General features: G+C 42.1%; 1 protein-coding gene across 1 annotated transcript in view; it reads left to right on the plus strand.

Annotated features, from left to right (window-relative positions):
• Positions 1–7,615: 7,615 nt before the first annotated feature.
• The window catches only part of wdr11 (WD repeat domain 11), a 53,265-nt gene continuing 38,296 nt past the window's right edge, over positions 7,616–22,584 (plus strand). The window contains exons 1-9 of the mRNA XM_041947377.1: positions 7,616–7,791; positions 9,225–9,336; positions 10,869–11,022; positions 11,278–11,451; positions 11,811–12,012; positions 16,089–16,254; positions 18,570–18,672; positions 19,314–19,512; positions 20,550–20,650. Of these exons, the coding sequence (XP_041803311.1) occupies positions 7,706–7,791; positions 9,225–9,336; positions 10,869–11,022; positions 11,278–11,451; positions 11,811–12,012; positions 16,089–16,254; positions 18,570–18,672; positions 19,314–19,512; positions 20,550–20,650 (1,297 nt within the window). The 5' untranslated portion in view covers positions 7,616–7,705. The remainder of the gene's footprint in view (positions 7,792–9,224; positions 9,337–10,868; positions 11,023–11,277; positions 11,452–11,810; positions 12,013–16,088; positions 16,255–18,569; positions 18,673–19,313; positions 19,513–20,549; positions 20,651–22,584) is intronic.

Below are 22,584 nucleotides of genomic sequence, written 5' to 3' on the forward strand. Positions count from 1 at the left end.
CTCTTTCTCTTTGCTCTCTGTCTTTCTTTTCGAGCGTATCTGGCCATGATTTAAGTGTATCCCTGGCAACTGGGTCTTTATTGTTGCAACAACTTGCATCCACTTTCTTTTTAGGCGTGTAAGAGAAACTAACTCTATGAAATGTCACTTACTGAGAAGTTCAGATCATGGAGGCAAATAACATTGTTAGATAAACTCATATTAGTGTCAGTATATTAATCAAGAATGTGTGTGCGCCCAAGGCTGTAACTGAATGTAGCACAGCTGTACACTCTGCCTTCGGAAACCGAGTATGCAAGGTTTGGTTCATAGGAACATATGTCAGTGATTAACAAAACTGATTTGCATGACTGTAAGACTTCCACAGCTTATCATGCTGCTTGAGATTTATAGGCTTCGTCATCGCTTTAAGATGGTGAAATACTTTCAGGACTGCTCTCACGGCCTTTATGCCATCCCCACGCTGCTCTTCCTTGGTGTAACTAATAGGCTGTGAAGCCTCGTCTGCCCCGCATGGTGAGTACATTCTTACTGTTTTATTGAAACATCACACACCCGAGGTTTAATTCATTTTGTTTATGCTCCTCTTGGGAGAGGCTCGTTTCCTCTAAAGGCATTTCATGTCTGACCGTCCGTCACCTTGTCATTTATTAGATGTTAATAAAACATCAAGAAGGAGGCCACAGCAACGCTAAGCAATAGTCTGTGCTGACAGCCACATCAGCATATGTGGTCTGTGTTAATGAGGCATCAAGTGTGGCCAGGAGATCAAAAGCACTGGTATTGGTTTTACGGTAAATATAAGAGCAATACATAGTCATTATTTGTCTGTTTTTCCTGGCACTTTGGTCAATTTATGTGAATTCATTTTCATCATATAGTTTCTCAGTGCAGACTTTGCAGACTGCTTAGTGGTTTATTGACTCATTCCCTCTAATGTCTAAATGGTCTGAGCCTGTAGATAATGCTTCAGAAAGGGCTTAATGACCAGAATTATGCATAGTTTAACAAAGCTCCGTCCCACTCATACCTCCACTAATAGGACAGAGAACGTGTGCATACAGAGTAACTTCTCCAATGAGCTTCTATTGATGGTATTCCTCAATTGCCAGCATGCCTGTTCACTAACACACACTTTCAAGATACAGATACAGATGGGTGGAAAATCAAAGGAAAAGCCAACCGGGACCAAAGGCACGTTGCAGCTTTGCAGGGAATCACACAGGAGAAATTTTAGCCTCTGCAGGGATGAACATCATTCTTACGAATGATGCTCCCTCATTTGGCATTTTGATGACACTGTTAAAATACCCCGTCTCATAGGCTGGCCCGGGATCGCTCATAGGTGTACATTTGGGTTGATATCTGGTGATTGTGAAAGCCATAGCATGTGATTTATGCAATTTTCAGACTCTCCAAACCATTCGGAATCGTTTTTTAAAAAGTTTTTACTTTAATCAGTCATCTGTCACATCCAAATGTTGACAGAACCCTGTGCTTCTGATCATATCATTTGATCTTCACGAGCAGATGGAGTCTGCTTGTTTCTCATGGAAATGCTGATGTTCAAATGTTCATTTTTTCTACTCTATGTACTTTACAGACTTCTCCTCCGTAATGGCTTGAAAATGAAAACTCCTAGAAAAAACTGGAACATCTACGATATATTTCCATGACAACTGGGCATACTGATGAAGGTCAAGAGGCTTGATTGAATGCTGAAGAACTAATCTAAATGATCTTTAAGAGTGACTGCCTTGTCAGCTTGCTGTTTCTTGAGGTCAAGAATGAACTTGAATGAACTCAACATTCAGCTGTGTATTCAAGTTTTTATTTTCCTGAGTAAAAAACACCATAACCTCGATCCATTGCTGCTGTCCTGCAAAAAAGCCCTCTCATTTTCACCTACTACTACTTTGCACTCAGATGTGGCACTTTTATTACTCTGCAGAGATATTGTGCAAATGCATGCATGGCCTGCATTTGCACTCAGCTGATGAACATTCCCTTTCATTTTGGACAATTCAGAGGGCGGAAAATGTCTATGCATGCCGATATGGGGGCAGCACTCTCTTTTGGCTTTAATGAAGTGATGACGCTCCACAGTGAAGATCATTAAACATGTATATTGTCGGCCAAAAATGCTCAAGCCTGTTTCTCTGCAGTGAGGGAGAAACGGATGTTGTTATCCACATGCAATCAAATGGCAATACCCTGCGGTCCCTGTCCCCTCTTGGTCATTATATGTATCATAAACCTTATGGTTATGTCATTATGTCATTTACGTCCTCCCTGTCACTCCTGATTCTGCTGTATTTATGATTAAAAAAATGTGTCCGTTGTGTGTCATTTTCCCAGCGTGAAGAAATTATGCACCCTGAGCGTAAAACGATGACTCATTTTGCTGTTACAAGCCAGCAATTTAGAATCAATTTCATGCCAGCAGAAGTAATAGAAACAGTGCTGCCAATTACACAGTTGACAGTGCCTTCACTATACGACTCATTCAGGCTTTCATTAATATACATATGGCAGATGTTCAATTGCCTGATGGTGAAAGTAAATCAGGGATATCTTCTCAAAGTGTGACATCATAACTCATTCTGACATGTAGTGCTGTAACCGTCAAGCGAGGCTGTTTGAAATGTGGAAGAGAGCTGTTAACACATTCTGTGGGCACGATTCAAAGGGCTGGTCCATTCATGTGGATCTGACACGCTTCTTGAGCAACAGAAGGTGATGAGAATGCTGAAAGAGACAACATTTTGGCTTTTTCAGCTACCTCAGACTTTTCAAGTGAACTAAGATGTGACATAAACATACAGGAAACAGACAGAACACCAACTTCCCACACCGACTGCTGTGCTTTTAGAGAAATCAGTGAGAATCTTACGGCCCTGCTGCCTCTGGTTCATGCCCACTGGGCTCGCAGAGGGGATTCTGCTGACAAGAGGATCAACAGGATGCAGACAGGATGGCAGAAATGAGAGCTTACAGACTCTGGGGAGGAGCTTCTGCTCTGAGGAAAATACAAACAGACATGATGGAGCTGGATTTTGTTGTGTGTCAATTAAAAGTTTGGAGGACAGATGAAGATCAGAAGGACGGCCACATGATAAACCCCTTGACTTTGTTGGGCTCTGACTGCATAACTGTATTTATTTTGTTTTTCCTTTTTCTTTTTAAATTGTGCAACATATATTACACATCGTGCAGCTTGGACACATATCGCCAAGTTCAAATTCAGAAATATTTATTAAAGTCGGCTTGTTTTCAACATGACACTAATGCATGTTTAAGTTTATGTGTTGGATCTGATGGCTGTTGAAATGGTTACAGACCATCATGTTGTCTTGAAATATCTCAGCCCTTAAAGAGAACCTAAGTGCTTCATGCCTGACACTAACAACAAAGACTGATGGGAACAAGCTACGCTCAGTGTAGCAGTACCACAATTGTCTCACATTGGTTACAGGCATGGTGTGTGCGTGTGATGTACTGCTGTGTGTAATTTTGTACTGTGTGTCCTGTCTTGGTCTAGTTTTGTTGCTGTGCGTGTCTCTTTAAGTGAAGTATGGAAATCCCCAAAAGTGATGACATTTACTTGATTATCTCATCCTTGTCATGAGCAAACAAGTGTATATTATTCACTGTGAGGAACTTCACAGAGTCCGGAGGTGTGGGTCAATAGAGTTTGAGTGAATAAACATCAGTAACATTTTTCAGCATGCTCATAAACGCATGTAAACTAAGGGTGGATTTTGAGGCTGGATATACAGATGGGCGGTGGAAATAATGGGGACATTTCACTCGGCTGACGGCCAGCAGTCAAGCGCGCTCAGAGTGCTCGAGCTCTAATCGGGTTTTTACGTGACCCAAAGTGTGATTATCCGTGCTCTCCATTTTCATTACAGAACCTTCATTTCACATCGCTGCCCAGGCCCCTCGGCCAACACCGCCACGGAAACTTAAAGGCTTTAGGAAGAAAAACAAGAGGGAGCGATAAAGGATTGATTTATTAGCTCTCACTCTGTCAAATAATGCCTGTCCTGAGAGGGTAACCTGACTGAATGTTGCCTTTCTGCCGTGAAACACGGGAGGCTGAGGTGAATGACTGCTGCAGAAAGTTGTTCATAATTATGTTTCCATTAGATTATAGACTCATTACCTGAAACTAAGCATCGTGGTACCTTAGAATGAGCTTTTTATATCTACAGAGTGGGTCCTCTTCCATTGAGTCCTTCATGTTTCTACAGTAGCCCAAAACGGCCACATCTAACACTGGCTCTGTAAAGGGCCCGTCACATTTTTAGCAGCCATCGCAGGTTCTACTGCACACTTCAAAAGGGCAAGGTGACGCAAGGGATTTTCACTTGGTTGTGAATGGCAACCTTGCTGCTAGACGACACTGAATCCTTCACACTGGGCTATTAATGCATGTGCTGTTTTACCTTTGGATCGAGCCAGGACGGCTGTTTTCCCCTTGCTGCTAGTCCTTATGCTAAGCTAATTGGCTACTGGCTGCAGCCTCATGTTGAGCCTTCAGCATGAGTCATTTGTCTTTTCATCTATCTCTCAGTTAGAGAGTGAATAAACATATATTACTGACATGTCAAACTTCTTTTATTCCTTTAACAGTTTTTAAACCCAAACCTCATTGTTTCGCTAACCCTAACCAAGTCCTTTAAGATCCTAAATCTAACCACACCTGAACCACGGAGGTATCAGAGAGCGATTCTCTTTTTGCAGCTGCAATTTGCAACGATTTTGGAAGGCACTGACAAGTAATGTCATTCTGCCTATAAGGGTGCCTGTATGTGATATTGTGGAGGGCAATTACTAACAATGCATTTTGTTGTCAAGTTTGCAGACTTATTGGGCCAGAAAACAACTCTGATTTGACACTCTTGTCAAACTGTGTTAACATACTGAATTTAACTACCTATTAACATAATGGTATGTCAGGCCTGAGGTTCTGGGTGACAGATTCAGGGAGTGTACACTAGATGCGCAGAAAACCATGACAACAAGATGAGTTTGACAGACGGTCCAACATCCAGGATCTAAAGGGAGATGAAATCTTGAGTCAGCCAGCTGATAATTAACATGCAAATCAGAAAATATCTGCAGGGCTGCGAACAAAATCTAATAACCATGTGACAAAGACAGTGATGGAACATGTTCATTTAGTCTGTATCCCACAAAAGAAGAATATAAGAAGATTACAATTATTTCTCCCTATTTCTGGATATATTGGACTTAGTTCACAATATATCTACAGAATGAGAGTCATTTTGAAAAGTTAGATATGTTGGAATTAACAATTACAGCTGCTGTGAGCCATTCTGGAGAGAGATTGTTGATGTTTGAACCAGGGCTGTGTACAAAAACAGACTTCTTTCAGCACTCACACACAGAACGGACAGCTGGTGCACCGTGAGGAGATACTTGCCGAATTTTACAAGAAGTGTGTCGGATTAGAATGGCTGACCTCACCTTTAAGCTTGTTGTTGTGATTGTAGGCGACCACATAACAGAGTGCGTAAATGCAGTACGATCGAAACACGTGCACGTGAAGGTTTTCTCACAGCCCTCTGAAGGAAATAGCCCAAAATAAAACTGTGCTTCTGTTACATTATGAAAACACAATAAATGCTGCTTTTACAACCAATGAACCAAGAGTGAAGGAACTGTAACCCTGAACGTTTTCTGGTTTTATAAGCTTGTGACTATATAAAGTGCATTGTTCACATTTCATGTCAGTGTCTCTGCAAGGCCTCTACATCATTGTTAGTAGCCCATTGTAGAAACTCCTATTGAATATGCCACAGTCAGTGGGGGAAAAAGATCTATCTCAAAGGTTATCTCTAGGTTTCATGAGAATCAGTCACATGCTGCCATCTACCAGTTAATGGAAAACCAAACTGTAACAGATAAACTGTCCATAAAATGTTTCAATTTATCTATATGTTTCTGCACTTTCAGTTCCTCATTATAACGTGTCATTTGACTCTATATATTCTTCTTTGTGTTGCACAGTAAGCTTTGCCTCTATTTACCTTTCCCACAGAGAATCTTGCTGGAAAGTCTGCCTTTGTCTGGTGAGATTTGGCCTATTGTTGTTTGCGATTTGCTTTTCCGATCCCTGAGCTGAGGACATTTTATACACAAGTAAGTAGCATGACAGTGGCATGACTTAAGGAAGGATTTGACTGCAACTGTATGTTTTAAGTGGTGTGATATAGGCTGTGTAGCAGGTGACATTTCATTGTGGCGGCCGGCACAAGCTCCTGCTGTTCAACAAATCAGATGTTCCAGAGTTGGACAGGAGAACATGCCGAGAATTACAGATTTGTTGTGCATGTCAGAGCTGTTAAAAAACTCGGAGCAAACTGTGTTGGTTGTCAGTCAAACCTGTGAGTTCAGGGTATATTCCCACCATAAGAATTATCCAGGACAGGTGTTCTTTCCCTGGGCTCATGGCTCTGCGTTCCGCATCAACTTATGTACCAGCTTGGATCACTGCAGGGAGGAAGTGCCACCAAATAAAAGGCAGAAAGATTTTGACGGTTTGAACTGCCAACAGTTATTTGAGGTAGTTTAGATTTAATTTGCACAGCTGTGGTGGCCAAAAGCCGTTCACTGCTCTCCTTCTGTGTTGCTTCCAAGCCCATCAGACTAGACTATGATGCCACCAGCTTCCTGTGGGACACTGCTCCGAGCAGCATACCCCCTCTGAACTGCGTGGGGTCTCTCCAGTATTTCAGATGCTTAGTGGGCATAAGATCATCAGTCACATGGGGACAGATTATAAAGAAGGCTGCTGGGACAATTGTTTATCATGGGATGTTGTTAAACATTTAATCAGCAATTATACAATTACAAATGATGAAATAAGCGACACTATTTGACTAATTAAATCATTTATGGATCTTAATTAATTATTGAGGTCCTAGATTTTAGTACATTAAACAGATCCTTTAAAAATGAAATTGCTCATACAGTATTTTTTAAAAAGGAAGGCATATTTGGCTGATTCTATGTAATCATACTTTGGATTAATCTTGTGATATCCAGTTTAAATTAAAATGCAACTTCTGTGTTGACAAAATGCGATTTTAAATATTTGATTTACAAAGGCAAGTGCTGCCAACTTGTCTACTTGATTATAATTAAATTTTCAGTCCACCAATGCAACCGCAAGAACAGTATGTCATCACTGACAATTTAGTTTATCTGATCAAACACTAGAACAATAACAGCACTCCAACCATTAGATAAGAACACATTTGTACCCCTGACAAAATTTATAGTCACAAAACAATCAGAGCAATAGTGTCAAAATCCTATTTTACTTCAACTTTAACAGTGTTTTTTTCTGCTACAGCACTGTTGGATGTTAAATAAAGAATGAAACACCATAAAAGGCTATTATTACAATTATTATTATTTTTTTTTACCGGTGAAACGTTTGACATTTTGAGAGAATTTATTAATTTTAACATTTGGTTTCCGCATTGACAAACGGGAGACGTCCGTTGTGGAACCTTTTTGCGCTGGGATTTGTTTCCACACAGTCTCCTATTGGGCTACACCGTGTCACTTCCTGTTTGAATTCTCAACAGAGCTGTACCGTATGAGCTATTCAACTGTAGCCGCTTATAGTCAACAAATGTTTATGTATCCTAGATACTGATCAACTACAATGATTCCGTACACTGTCAACATCAAACTCGCGGCTCGGACGTTGACTGGCACTCTCAACTTGCAGAATAAAACCGCCGTCGATTGGTGAGCACTGCCTCTCTGCCGTTAGCATTATTTTGTAGCTGGTCTATTTATTCAAGATGCACGACTGACAGATGGTGTTTACGAACTGTTAATTACGCTACGTTTCATTGTATTATTTCCTTTTTGCTGCCTATAAAGATTACAGTGATAATTGATGCCGATGATGTATATTTTTCCTGTCAAAACAGAGAAGCATGAAGGGTGTCTTGTGTCATGTGATGTGATGTGACATTGTGCTGGGCCCTGTGTATTGAAGTCAGATCTTCCCGTAGTTACCTCACAGACACTATAACTGCAGTGTCATTTCACTGAAGTTATCGCAGTGCTTAAGGCGACCAAATATATTGAGATTTTAGACAGGGGTCGCAAGTTTTGTTCGACATACATGGAGCTGAGAACGACTTATACATTCAATTTTGCAGTATTTACAACTGAGACCTCTCCCTTTGCATTAACCAACTTCAAAGAAATACTTTCAATGTCAATAGAGCTGAACACACAACGAAATGCTGTAGCAAAAAATGCAGTTTGGTCAAGTGCAATATCCAAATTGCAGGTGCAGCAGGTTTTTTTTTTTCTTTCTAAAAATAAAAAGTGTCAGGACATACCATTATAAATGAAATTGTGGTGCTACAGAGATGCCAGGGCTTACAAATCACATTCTCCAGATGTAAGGGAACATGTTTATGGTACAGATCACATATGACATCAAGTTTGTTTTATGCTAGTGAAAATGCAATATAAACATTACCATTCCCATTAAAATCGTGGTTCATATTGCAATCGGAATATCTATCAAAATGATTGCAATCTGATCAATCAATTTTTTAGCATATCGTTCAACCCGAAGTGTAAATGTTCACAATCTTGTTTGGCTCATGCAGGTAGACAGCATGTGTTGTCTTCCCACCCCCCCGTTTTGATTTACAGTCACACATTTCTTTCAGTTATGAATTATATCAGCCTACTGCACCAGGACTTGAAAACCTGTATTATATTTGAATTTTAAAATTTGATGCACAATTGAGTCCTGATTTTTCTGCAGTCTGCATGCACAGTTGCATACTGAAAGATGAAGGTATAGGCATGGAGTGCACAGCAGTAATGCAGACAATGCTTCTAAGTGATCCGATATTCATAGGAGAGATATAACTAGTTTGTAACATCTCTCCTATATCCATAGAAGAGGTTTTGCAAACCAGTGTTAGTCCAAATAGACACAGTCATTGATGTTGTCTCATGAAATTAAACATTTAAGTTCACACCTCCAAATTAGCTTCATGTGGTCTTGTGCATCACTTGGCTCTATCTCCTGCTTTTATTCTGCGGCAGGAAGAACTTTCAGTTCCCCCTCGCTGGCCTTGTCATTCACCTTCTTCTTTGTGTGTTACTCTCCGCTTCCAATCATTCTCCCTGGCTTTCATTTACTGTAGGGGTTGGCAGGGGCTGATAGCTCAGGGATGTCACTCCAGTATTCTCATCATCGATCCAAAGACGGCCCAGACCATTCAGGTGTTGGAGAGGCACAAAGCTAACGTGGTCAAGGTGAGTTTAAGGATATGTTTTTTCATCAGTTTCATTGTTTATCTCCTTAGTATGGTTGCAACTAATGATTATTTTCATTTTCAATCACTCTCATGGTTATTTTCTCAATTAGAAGATTCATTGTTCAGTCTTTAAAATGTGGTTTGAGAAGGTGGGACTGGCAAATATTTGGCATCTTTGCTGGAAAACATGAGTGAACCAATTTATTGATTATAGGAATTGTTGCCAATCAACTTTTTTCAACTGATGAATCAAATAATTGACTAATAGCTGCAGCTCTGCTCCATAGGCTGCAACATAGAATGTGGTGTATGTCAATAAGTTGGAGAAAAAAACAAACATATAAAGGCCATAGAAATAACTGAGAAGTTACAGTTTGGTCTGATTAGTGTGAAAAGAATTCATTGAATGAATAAGTTCTGTTTTGGGACATTTGTTTCACTTCTTTTTTTTTTATATTTGCTCTTTCCCAAATCAGAAATCACAAAAAGTGCTTTCTGAATATCTGATTACTGGAAGCAAAAACATTAATCCTACCTGTTGCACTGTAAGTTAGCATATGTGTATATGGAGTGATGTTTGGAAGCTTTAAATGTCTTCACTGTATGTCCTTTACATATATGCTTCCAGATGAAACACATACACACACCTGCTGATGGAGTAATGTTTTTTCACCCAGTTTTAATGTTAGCATTGTGTGACCTTGAGCTATGTTGTTTTCGTCCCTCTCCGGCGGACGGTTTCAGCTCTGCTTCACTGTGTAAGCTCACACCAGAACGCTGATAAAGGTTGCTTCTGCACTGATGGAGTGTCCTACTCGGTGTGTGTGTGTGTGTGTGTGTGTGTGTGTGTGTGGGCGCGTGTGTGTGTGGGTATGGGTGTATATATGTTTGTGTGTTTTGTAGAAAGGTAAATAATGGGCAATAAATTCTACAGTGATTATCACTGCCTGGGCTCAATCCAAGGCTCTCATTCCTCACACCAAAGCACACTTTAATCTTGTAAAGCACCGCAGCCACAGCATTGGGCCATTCCTCACCACCTAGCCTGCCATAAGAAAACTTACAGAGCGAAAAAAGAAAAAGAAGAAGCAGCCATGGTAAAGAGCACACTCATTCAGAACAAATACACAGACAAGAATCAATTATTTAAACACCAACTTGTCCATAGAGTCATTTGTCTTTTTAAATGCAGAGCTTGCATTGGCTGCATTTCAATTATTTGTGCTTCCTGTATGGTCTGTGTCCTTTTTCTTCAATTTTGTGCATCTGGCTGCCCCCATTTATGGGCAGTGGTTATTACTTAAAATCTGTAAAAGCACTAGCAGAACAAGACCTGGGGGTAGGTCTACTGTTATCGAGATCTTTATTTCGGTCGTGTAATTAGTGAAATTCATGACCTTCCCTGTCAGAAAAATGTTGTTACCGCTGGCGTCTGTTGTTTACTTTCTTTACACAGATGGAAAAATGTGGAAGTCTTGCAGTGTTTCCATAGTGACTGCCAGATACTCAGCATGTGCTCTGTGTTGGTAGGTGAAATGGTCCAGGGAAAACTACTACCACAACCTGAGCTCTCCCTACTGTCTGCGGCTGGCTTCGGGAGACGCCTCGGGGAAGATCATAGTGTGGGATGTGGTCAGCGGCACCGCCCACTGCGAGATCCAGGAGCACTCCAAACCGATCCAGGGTAAGAGATCTTCCAGGAACCGCTGCACAATACCACCCTCATGTAGCCTTGGATTGATTCTTTGTCCCTCAGCTCTGTACAGAAAGGGGACATTTCCCCGGCAGCACTGCCAAGGAGAAACATTGAGCTGTTGTTGGCCATTTGTTTTCATTAAGATGCTCTTACCGTCATTCTCTCTTTCCTCCTGGCGAGCACTACGCCTCCGCCCTCCCATCCCTGCATTCTCCTCTCTGTCTTGCTTTCTTTCTCTGCCAGACCTGGAGTGGTTGTGGAATCAGGATGCATCTCGCGATTTGCTGTTAGCCATCCACCCTCCCAACTACATCGTTCTGTGGAACGGAGACACAGGCACCAAGCTGTGGAAGAAGAGCTACGCTGAGAACATCCTCTCCTTTTCTTTTGACCCCTTTGACCCCTTCAACATGGCGTGTAGGTGAACAACATCTGACTCAGCCTTAGTTTCTCCACCGTTTCACGTTTCACCTTTCTCGCCCACATATACACATCCTGTTTCTATATTGTAGCTCTTATGTTTACAATTCAACAAGCTCAGTGTGGAATGAAATTCAGTGCTATGCCTGAATATATTTTAACGTGTGTCAGATACACTGTGTCACCTTTTGAGAGTTGCTTGCCATTCAATTAAGCTAACCACTGAACTGCTAGTAACATTTTCAACAAAAGCAGACGTAAGGAAAACAGACATTTTGTCAAGTGACAGAGTTACGGGAAAGCGGTGACAAGTAATGCATCTTCGTAATGTGTTTTTCTTCAACGTTTCTTGGCAGTGCTGACCAGCGAAGGAATAGTTTTTATCACAGACTTTAGCCACTCCAAGCCACCGGGCAGCGCCGGCAAAAAAGTCTACATTGCCAGCCCCCATGCAAGCCCTGCCCACAGCAAGCCTGCGCCCGCTGCCGCCCCGGTGCCTACTGGCGCCAAGAAGGCCCTCAACAAGGTCAAAGTGCTCATCACCAATGAAAAACCCACGTAAGAGCCACTGAACTTTTACTTCCAGAACTGTATTTTAGAATCTATAAATGCATCTGTTGCATATTTTAAACCATATTAAAAATCTGTCAGAGTCTGGCCCATAGATGAGCTGTAGAAATCTCCCATAACCTGCTCTGCATATCAAGTGAGATCCCTTGCAGTGCTACTCAAGCAACTGGGACTGAAGGGCGTTGCTCAGGGTCAACTCATTGGAGCTCCAAGAGATAATTTTTTCACACAGACAATTTATTAGTCTCAGGGCATCCTCCTCTACAAAGTGTACGTATGTGACCTTGACCTGTAGGGAATCGGCACCTGTCAGCATGTGTTAATTATCTTACAGTATGTCCTCTGCTGCCGGACAGCATATTCAGGCACTGAATAAGTCTTGTTTGATCCAGCCCATAAGATATGAGTATTAAATGCAAAGTACAAAGATGCAGTCTAGGGAGCACATTAATGCCGTGCTGAGTCCTCCTGTCTGTTTCATTCATTTTTTCTCTCTCTCTGCAGTAAGTGCTGCTCTTCGCCCTTTTATAAAGTTTTTATTTAACTGACCCGTTGAAAGTGACTTGTGACAGCTGGTCTGGTTTGGAGGAATGACTGATGGCACAAGAAAAGCTATTTATCACACCGAGGGCATTTGATAGAAATTATGTTTCTGTTACAGATTAAGTAACAGGCTTCGATTCGTGGGATTTAATGAATTTTTGATTTTGTTTGTTTTGTTCTGCTCAGGTTCAGGTTTTCTTTTTTCCCCACCATGGTTTGACACTGATTGATTCGACCGTGTTCAAATCAGAAGTGTAATTTCAGTTAGGCTTGGATTGGTGTTGTGTCAGGAAATTAAGAGCCTGCATTTCCCTGAAGAGCAGGGAAAGACGATCATTTGGCAGATTTACTACATTGCTTTTTAATGCTGAAGCACCTAAGAAGTAGCGGCTAACCTAATTTTTATGCCATTAAGCGACAAACCTGTAAAATTGCATGAGGCGTTACTTTCCAAAAGTTGAGACGGTCTGAGAACCAAAGGCTTGTTTGATGTGCTGGCAGCTTCCTGCCTGAGCGGTTGTGACTGTCAAACAGGCTTATTTATAGCTACAGCACCCCGGCCTCTCTGTCCACCCACCCAACCAGCTGTAATAGCAAACACTCCATTAATCTTACTTGTCTTTATTCTGTATCTCACTTCCCATTTCAGTCTTCGTGTCTTCTGTTGGTAATTGACACCGTCTTCCCTCACCTTTCCCGCAGTGTGTAATTGCTGCATTCCGTCAGTCTACCTTTGTCTGGGTGTTGATTTTGGGTATTTATCATTTTGGGTGTTTCACTATCTCTTCCCTCTGGCTGCGTCTGCCTGCTTTGATAGATGGGAGTTTAAACACGATTCTGCTCACCCAGACTGTTATCAGAAACTCGTTGAATACAGTACTACATCATGCACATTAGTGTCTCATCAGGCAGCCGTTAATTTGGTTGTTGGCCATTACAGATTTGGTCCGTTTATCAAGATAACAGAAATGGGCTTCATGCTGACAATCGAGCATGTCTGTTCATACACAAACACACAGAAACACACATGGATCTGCAAGCGCAACCACTATAATTGTCAGTCTTTATCTCATTAGAAATTACAATTTGGATGTGAGTAAGAGTATAATTTGTGTGTATATACGTTTCCATAGCCACACCTTCCTTTGAGAGAAAGCATTCTGGCGACTGGTGCAGTTGTCCCGGTTATCCCGTGAACGCCACACCTGTCAACATTAGGATTTGAAAACAAGGGAAGATTTCTGTCATCTCACCACCCTTTCCTCTTCCACATAGTTACCATGAGGAAACCAGTTGCTTCAAAATATCAGCGCAACGAGGTTGGGGTTAACTTGCTCCTACATAAGGTGACTGCAGTTCAGGTCAGAATCAGATACCTGGTTGAAAGTGAAATGCTGTCATCATCCAGGCATTTATAGGCAGAGCATGTCTCTGTGCCTTTTGGGCGCTCTTATGCTTGACAGATTAGTTGCTTTTCCCTCTGTGTGATCACAAAAAAGCATGACTTTGACCGACGTACGTACGGGGAAGCCTCCTCCCATTAGGTGAGACAAACCTGTAGCCTTTTTTTAATCCCTCTCAGCTTTTTCTCTTCTTCTTCTTCTTGTGCTTCTTCTTCTTCTTCCTCAAGTCTGATGAACCCACTGTCTCTGAGTTCTCTCTATAATGACTGCTTTCTGTGTGAAGTTTGAGGGACTGTGTGTGTATTACTGGTGCTGTGGGTATTATTCTATTCAAACCCTATTGAACTTTACTACCATCTACTGGGTTTTTAGTTTTATGGCATTTATTCCGCCACGGCCGAATACCCTCACTGCTTCTCACAAGGTTAAAAAAAGTTAAATTTAATTAGTGTATCCTCCTACAAGTTTCATGAAAATCGGGCCAACAGTATTTTTCTGTAACCCTGCTGACAAACAGACAAACCAAACTGAAAAATGACCTCCTTGGCAGAAGTGAAAATACCAAAAGATCAGAAATCTAAAGTTCAAGAAGGGCATGACCAACTCAAGTGGGTGAGTTTCATTTTGTAGAAATATCTTTTTGTCTCTTTTTAACAGTTGGTGATTTATGAGAGGTGGAAGTTTTGTTGTTGTTGTTGTTGTTGTTGTTTTTACCTACTTCCACTTCCAGTTGCTGCTGGTCTTGGACTACAAGGCCTCAGTTATAAAACGTCTTCTGAGGTAGCCTACAGTGCTATCAAACACACCTTGCACAACTCACACTCTGTGTGTGTGTGTGTGCGCACATGAATGCATGTGTATAACTATGTATGATCCACTGACTGCGGTAGCCTCCATTCTTGTTCACAGTAGAGAGAGAGAGAGAGAGATGTGAGGAGTGTGTGATGTTTTGGAAATCGGACAGCTGAATATTTTGGGAGGGTTTGAGGTTACTTTTTCTTCTCTTTTCTGTTTTTCCTCTTTCTCTCTGAAGATCTGTTGCCTTCTTTTTTGCATCTAACACACAGAATTCTTGCTGTTTCTTTCTGATGCTTGCCTTTGGTGGCTCAGTCATTTCAGCCCCTATCTCGGCATCTCCTGACTTCAGCAGGCTGGTAACAGTGTGATTTAGCCCAGCAGCTCCTGAAGGTTCCCCTATTGAGTCCTTTTTATCTGTCACGCGTTCCCCAAGGTGATAATGATCTCCATTGTGCTATAGTTTGTCTCGCCTTTATTTGATCTCATGGTGACCTGAAGGAATGAAGCTGTGGGAATGAGTTATGGCCACGGCCCTGCTCATAGATTCTCTGAAAATCAGCCCCTCTGTTCTTTCTTGACTGGACTGCTAAGTGTTTGTGACTCCTTTTGTTTTCATACGGAGAGATCGCACCTGGCTGCCGCCACGATAATAGTATTTGTATTTAATTTAAACACACATGAAAGAAGTTACAGCACACAGACTTAGTTTAACATTTTTAGGACTGAAAATAATGGAAGGGTTTTTGTCTGACGCTGCTTAATTCATCAGCCTCCCATCATTAGACCAAATTCACTTTTAAGTTCTCCCTCATTTATCTGTGACTCACAGAGATCACAGCAGCAATAACTAATTTATTCAGCCTTTTGTATGGGAATACATGAATAAAGATCACGTTGATGTTAGAAATGAGACAGTTCTTATTAAACTGGTTTTAAGACTTTCTTATCCATCATCATGTTGGTGCACATCATATTTGCATATTTCATTTGCCTTTGTTGTTACAGTAGAGTCTCATTATATCTTTGGTGTTGTGTCTGCAGAATAAGACTGGCAATGCATCCTGTTATCTCGACCTTCATTTCAACTCATTAAAATGTTCACCTCTTCAGAAATGTCGTGTGTTTAGAAGTATCAACAACACTGGCCGCTGCAGGAATCAGTTAATTTATCAATGAATTAATAAACGTATTTTAAGCTTTTCCAAGTAGATTTTTCCTACTTAAGAAAGTAACCTTAACCCAATAAGAATAACCTAAACTCATTTTCTTTTCCTGCCTTGTGTGCGCTCCCATCCTTCGGCTGCTTTGCGGCGCTCTCAGTGCGGAGGCAGTGACGTTGAACGACTGCCTCCAGCTGTCCTACCTGCCATCCAAGAGGAACCACATGCTGCTGCTTTATCCCCGAGAGATCCTCATCCTGGACCTGGAGCTCAGCCAGACGGTGGGCGTGGTGGCCATTGAGCGCTCCGGTGTGCCCTTCACTCAGGTGAGGCGCTGCCTACATGTACAGCAAATTCTGTGTAATTAGGATCCCAGTAAAGCTCTTGAATCACAGGGAGGATACGCTAATAATTTTTCACTTTCGCTGTCAAAACTAAAAAGTTAACTCAATTTGTGATGGAAATGAGGTGATTAATTTGTTGACGGCATGAATTTTTCAAGGTCAGAAATCTGTCAGCTCTCAGCCTTTTGTCTAATGGGTCTGAATGTGATGGAGGGACATTCCTGCTGTGCATTTGGAAGTCACAAGCAAAGACAACATGCACAATGTTTGCACTGATGTCTCAGTTGGTCTAGGTGAGATAAGTGAAAGGATAGCTGTGCTTCTTCATTCTAACACTTCCCACTTCACCGTCTTTCCCTCCCCTCAAATGAACCCGATGCAGAGTTTCTACTTTTATTGCATTACTCGAAGGGCTTTACCAAAATCTGTCCTTTTTTTTATGGATGATTCTTCCAGGAAACCAATTCCCCCTGCCATGAATGATAAAGTTCTCTACTTTTCCTTCCTCCCTCTCACTGCTCACCTCATCAAGGTCTGACGACTGCACAGCAGGGCCACGCACTCCTTAGCTACAGCAAAAAAAAGTCCCACCAGCACTCCACGTTGTCTAACTTCTTGCTCCGTTCTGTGGCCGCTTTCAGCAGCACTGGTGACCTTTAGGTGCCAGTTCCCATCTTTTGGAGTCTGGATTTCTAATTGAAAATTGATGAATGCTGTGGGGGTGTTAGATAAAGGATTTGTCACGGCTGCAGAGCCAGTAATGGAACAGAAACTGTCTCTTAATGTCGCTCTATTCACTCTGCTCTCACTCCCAGCTCTGTGTCTGTCTGTGAGGAAATGACCGTTGTGGTGGCTTATCATTTCACTGAGTACAACTCACGGTCTTCACTGCAGTGGTTCTACTCTATTTAAGGCACAATATGCCCTTTCAAATGTAAAACCATGAAAGAGCATGTGCAGTTTTCTGTTCATCAGTTTATCACTGTGGCCAATTGACATTTTCTGTTTGAGAAATCGTGTTCTGTCATTTTATTTTACTTTTGTACATCAGATTTTTTTGGAGTTGCCAGTGAACTTTGTTTAATAAGTGCATCCATGGTTCAACAGAACAAAGGTGGAGAACGAGCCTTTGTATTCACAGAGTAAGTCTAAAATCACAGAGCAGGTGTAGAGGAGTATTACTCAGCCGTCCAGGCTCTGCCCGGCCAACGCCTCCCTTCTCTAAGTGTTATAAAGTGCTTGTCACGCAGCCAATTTGCATGACTGATGACACAGCTTCAGTGAAAGTCCAGGCTGGAGTGTAGAAGGGCCAAGAAAAAACAGGATAACATAGACACAAGCGCATCTATACGACACACTGTCAGATTTGGCACAAAAACAATGTACACAGTCGTCAGTTTATCAGGCACGCGTGCAGCGCGGTAGCTGTACATCTAACACAATCAAAGACAGAATCTATCACTGTAATGCATGGGGTGGGGATCTGGGTCGAAAATGATTGATTGAGGAAGAGCAGCAAAAGCGATTGCTCAAAAAGATGCTCAAAATTGAAAAATGATAAATGGAAAATGGCATTTAATTACTAAAACCGAAGGCTTTAAGCCGCAGTTCCACTCCAAATCGGTACCTCTGTTTGAAAGTTGGAAATATACCGAACATTGTGCCGCTTTTCACCTTAATGGATTTGTTCGGTACAATCGATCCTCTACACACAAGCATCTCAGAATGCATCGCTTCTTCATTGAGCCAGATATCTTTAAAGTAGCTCAGTTATTAACGTGAGGACCAATAATGTTTTTATTCTATGTGGAAACACTTTGATGGGTGATCGACGGAGAATGTGTCTGCTGCATTGCTATTTCCTTATTGTGAATTGAATATCTTTGGGTTTTGGACTGTTGGTTGGACGAAGGAAGTGATGTGAAGTCGTCGCCTTGGGCATTGGGAAATTATGATGGGCATTTTCATTATTTACTGTCTATCCTTGTTCAGTAACAGCTACAAGTTAAAAACCCATCTTTTTTTAGATGGACATCTAAAAACAGACCAACATAAGGGCTTGTAGCTCGATTCGGCTTAGCTTTTGTTGTTCGCACTAAATAAAACAGAATGACACATATTGGTGAATATGCTACAGATTTCTCAGTCTGCGGAGCAGCCAGATTGACACATTGATGCCGTGCTAAGAGCAAACTTAAGTACCACCTGTTCAACAATGTCTTCAAAAGACTGTTGGCAAACTTGATGATGAACACACTCACACGTCGTCACCTGTTTCCCCGACTCTCTGCGTTCAGGTGATTCCCTGCGCTCAGCGGGACGCCCTCTACTGCCTCCATGAGAACGGGTGTATCACCCTCCGAGTGTGCCGCTCCACTACCACTCCAGAGGAAGCAGCAGGTATGAATCCTCTTTGTAGATACATACACACACACACACAGCACATTACTCACACAAACCGCTCTCACACCTGTGTCGACCTGCACTGCAGTTGGAGCCTGCAGCCTGTCGCTGCTCCACTGGACATTTAGCCTCTTACTGTCTCATTTATCATTGGCTTATAGGCCAATGAGAGTCCATTGTCTCGCTGAAGCTCCCTCATTTACCCTCCTTGCTATCTCGTCCATGCTACTCATTTTTCTTTTTTCTTGCCATTTCCTTTTGCGAGACTCTCACGCGATTATTTATTTGCTTGCTTCTTTCTTATCTCTTTAAATCCTTCCCTGCATCTCTCTACTCTGTTCCTCTTCCTCCTCCTCTCACACTTGTCTTAACCGGTCTCCCAATTGGTTTCTGTCTCTATTCCCTTTATTTTTAACATCTACTGAATATCTTCTCCCACGTTTTCTCTTTTTTTCTCCTTGTTTATGTCCCCTTCCATTCCTGTCTTCACCAATTTGCTCTGATTCCATCTCATACGTTTGTTAATCTCCCGCCATCCACTCCCCCACACTCTCACACTGTCTCCCTCTACCTTTTTACCACTCTTATCTCCCTCTGTCTCCCTGCTTTCTGTCTCCACCCCTCCTTCTCTCCCTCAGATCCAGAGCAGAGTGTCCACGAGCTTGTGTACGACCTGCGTTCTCAGTGCGATGCCATCCGAGTCACCAAGACGGTCCGGCCGTACCGCATGGTTATCTGCCCTGTCAACGAAAACAACGCTGCGCTAATGGTCAGCGACGGCAGAGTCATGCTGTGGGAGCTCAAAGCCCACGCTGCTAAGGCTGCTGCCAATCCTAGGTATAGACACACACACACACACACACACACAGAAATAATTCTGCAAAGCTACATTACATTTTTTTAGGTGGTGGCTCAAATGGCAGGGAGAGGGTAATGGTTAAAAGTTTGAATACTTTCTCAGGTGACTTAAACTGACTTTAAACTACATAATCCTCTGAGCTATATTTAGTCTTCTTAGTGACTAGAGCAGGTGGGGGTTGCACGGAGTTTAGCAGTCGTTGATGAGCCCTGCTTCCCTTTGATGGAGCGCTCCCTTGCTGCTGTCGAGGAGACAGTTCTGTATTTCTCTCTCAAGTTCGCTTCCTGCGTGAGGCAGAGAGAGGCTTTGCCTGTAAGCAAACTCAAATTTATTTTTGGGGCGAAGGAGAGAAATCTACAGCGGTGAATTAAAGAGTGGTGACATGCTTGTGCTCGTAGCCACTTTGTGATGAATTGTCTTAGTATAGACTTGTTTGAAGATTTTCACCTGAAGTGTCAGACAGGTGGGCTTTCTATTTCAGGACTGTTCAGATGATGCCGATTGTCTTTCACACTCCACTAAATTAATCATCACATGCTTCCTTGTGATTGTTGTTACATTGTGGTGTTTCTATCTGAAAGCCAAAACAAATCCTGAAGAGATTGTTTGATACACTGACATGAATTATGATTCCAGTTGCATTCATCCTCTCTGTGAGATGGTGTTGTCACAGTGTGCTGAGCATGTAGAGATGAATTAAGATGAGTTAGTCGGAGCGGGATGTTTCACTTTGCTGTAGCTGTTCGATTATAGGGTCAAGCCTCGATCGTAGAAACTCCATCACACTTTGCAGCAGCCATGAAAAAACATTTCTAGTAATCATCTCTGTTTTTTTATGGAGCAGGATCTAATCAATACAAGGAATCAGTATACATGTCTCCCTCTGGTGTCTTTAAAAGCAGATCACATTCATCATTGGCACAAGCAATATTCATTTATCACGTTTCAATGACAGATGTGCGCCCATGCTTTCAGGCTGTATTTAATGCACATCCCCTCTCCTCCTCTGTGTCAGTTCGGGTCTTTCGCCGCTCTACTCGCCCGTGTCGTTTTGTGGAGCTCCGCTGGGTCCAAACCAGAAAAGGATTCAGGATCTGTCGCTCAACAGCATGATCGGTACGACCTTACACAGCACTATCGACACCATATAGCAAGCACCAGACATGTCGGTGTCTGCAGCACCACCATGTTAGCCGTTTCCAAGGCAAAGTGTCTCTCTCTCTCTCCACAGGATGATTTTCATTTTTGAAAGAACATGTGAAAACTAAAAAGAATGAAGGAGAAATCGTGTGTGTGTGTGAGTGTGGTTGCATATACATATGTGTTTTTTGAGTGCAGTCCCTCTTTCTCTCTTGTCGTACCTCAGTTAGTTGTGTGGGCCTCGGGGCACCCCTTCACTTTCTGCTTTCATGTGTGACTCCTCTGCACACTACACAGCCCAGCGTTATTCCCCAGTCTGAGCAGCTCTGCACAAAGACTCCCATGGGTGCTTGGCCCTTCCTCTCTTTCACTTTTGTCTCATCCTTTTGCTTATGATGTGTCTCCATCTCCCTCTCTCTCTCTCTCGTCCACTCACCCTCTCTCTCCTCCCTGGTGATTTAGAACAGAGCTGCCTATCAAAAGATGAATGTGGGTATAGAATAGTAATGAGACACAGGATGGGTTTTTTTTGTTCCTATTTTATTATTATTTTTTTTTAACATTTTCACAGTTGTATTCAGCGAGAGTTGAACTGCCAGTGAGCGGAAGGCCTTGGGGAGTTGGAGCAGTAGTAGTTATGCTTGCATAAGAGGGGGGGATTTTGCTGTCACTCCCCACACACACACATACACACACATACACACACACACAGATTGGAGCAAGCTGCTGCAGGCAGCAAAAGCTCCATCTGAAAGTTGCTTACTAAAGCTCTTGTTTATGAGGGAATGTCACTGGCCTGCAGGTTACTAAAATTCTGTGAAAAGTTAACTTGTTGTTAAAATCTGATTGTCTGACACAAGAAGGGCATCAGTCAGGCAAACAACTGGTCATCGCTGTAGGCCTAGAAAAACATATTTGTTTGTGGCTTGTTTTTAGCGATATATTGGTTTGCATAGAATTATGTGCTCATCTCATTTTATTCTGTCTTCAGTGCAATGCAATGATGCTCATTTAGAGAGACATTAAATGTCCAATGTTCCAATGCACAGAAGGTTATTGTAGTGCATGAAATGAAACCCAAATGGATTTTTCAACCAGCGGCAATTATAACTTCAAGGTTGTTGCACCCTCAGAGGATGTCCTATAGCCCTGCAGCAAATACACAAAAGGAGATGATCGCTCATTTAGAACGTATAAAATGCAGCCATTAACTGTCTAATTGTGGCATTGCCATCAAAATCCATGCCTCAGTAGAAACTGTGTGTACCTGGATTTTATATTCATTTATATACTGGCCGTTATTATAAATGTACTGAAATCAGCAAACTGATTTTAACTGGATGAAGCATAAAGATACTCCCATGTAAAACATGAGTCTGTGGCTTAATTGTCTGTACTCAATCCTTCAGATCATTAAAACTGCCCACCTTGTTAACTTGGGCCACAGCTTAATGGAACCAACAGTATAGGTTGTTTTCTTCTGGCTCCAGTTGCACTCAAATTGTGTGAGCTTTTCTGCTCCAGCCAAAGAACAGCTTTGGATTAGATCAGTAGGGCCAAGTTGAAAGTTCTATTTGTTAATGAGCTCTGTGACAAATAGATGTCTAGAATCCTAAAAAAGAGGAGGGAAAGGTAATCACACACTTCTCCTCATGCTGTATTCCAGCATGTTTTGACTCATGCCTTTATCAGGGTACTGATGACACAGTGGCACAGGACTCAATGTAGGACGACTCACACCTGCACAAAATTAGGACACCATGTCTGTCTCATGTATATGCAGCCTCATCTGGAGTTGTGGAGAGAGCGACTGTGGGATGCTGTCCGTTAGTTGATGTTGTTGCTGTCGGTACGTTGGGAAGCTTCAGTCGGTCGTTTATTGACAGTGTGTGTGTTTTGCTCCATTTGCT

This window comes from Chelmon rostratus, chromosome 11 (assembly GCF_017976325.1).
Source record: "Chelmon rostratus isolate fCheRos1 chromosome 11, fCheRos1.pri, whole genome shotgun sequence".
NCBI classification, from domain to species: Eukaryota; Metazoa; Chordata; class Actinopteri; order Chaetodontiformes; family Chaetodontidae; genus Chelmon; species Chelmon rostratus.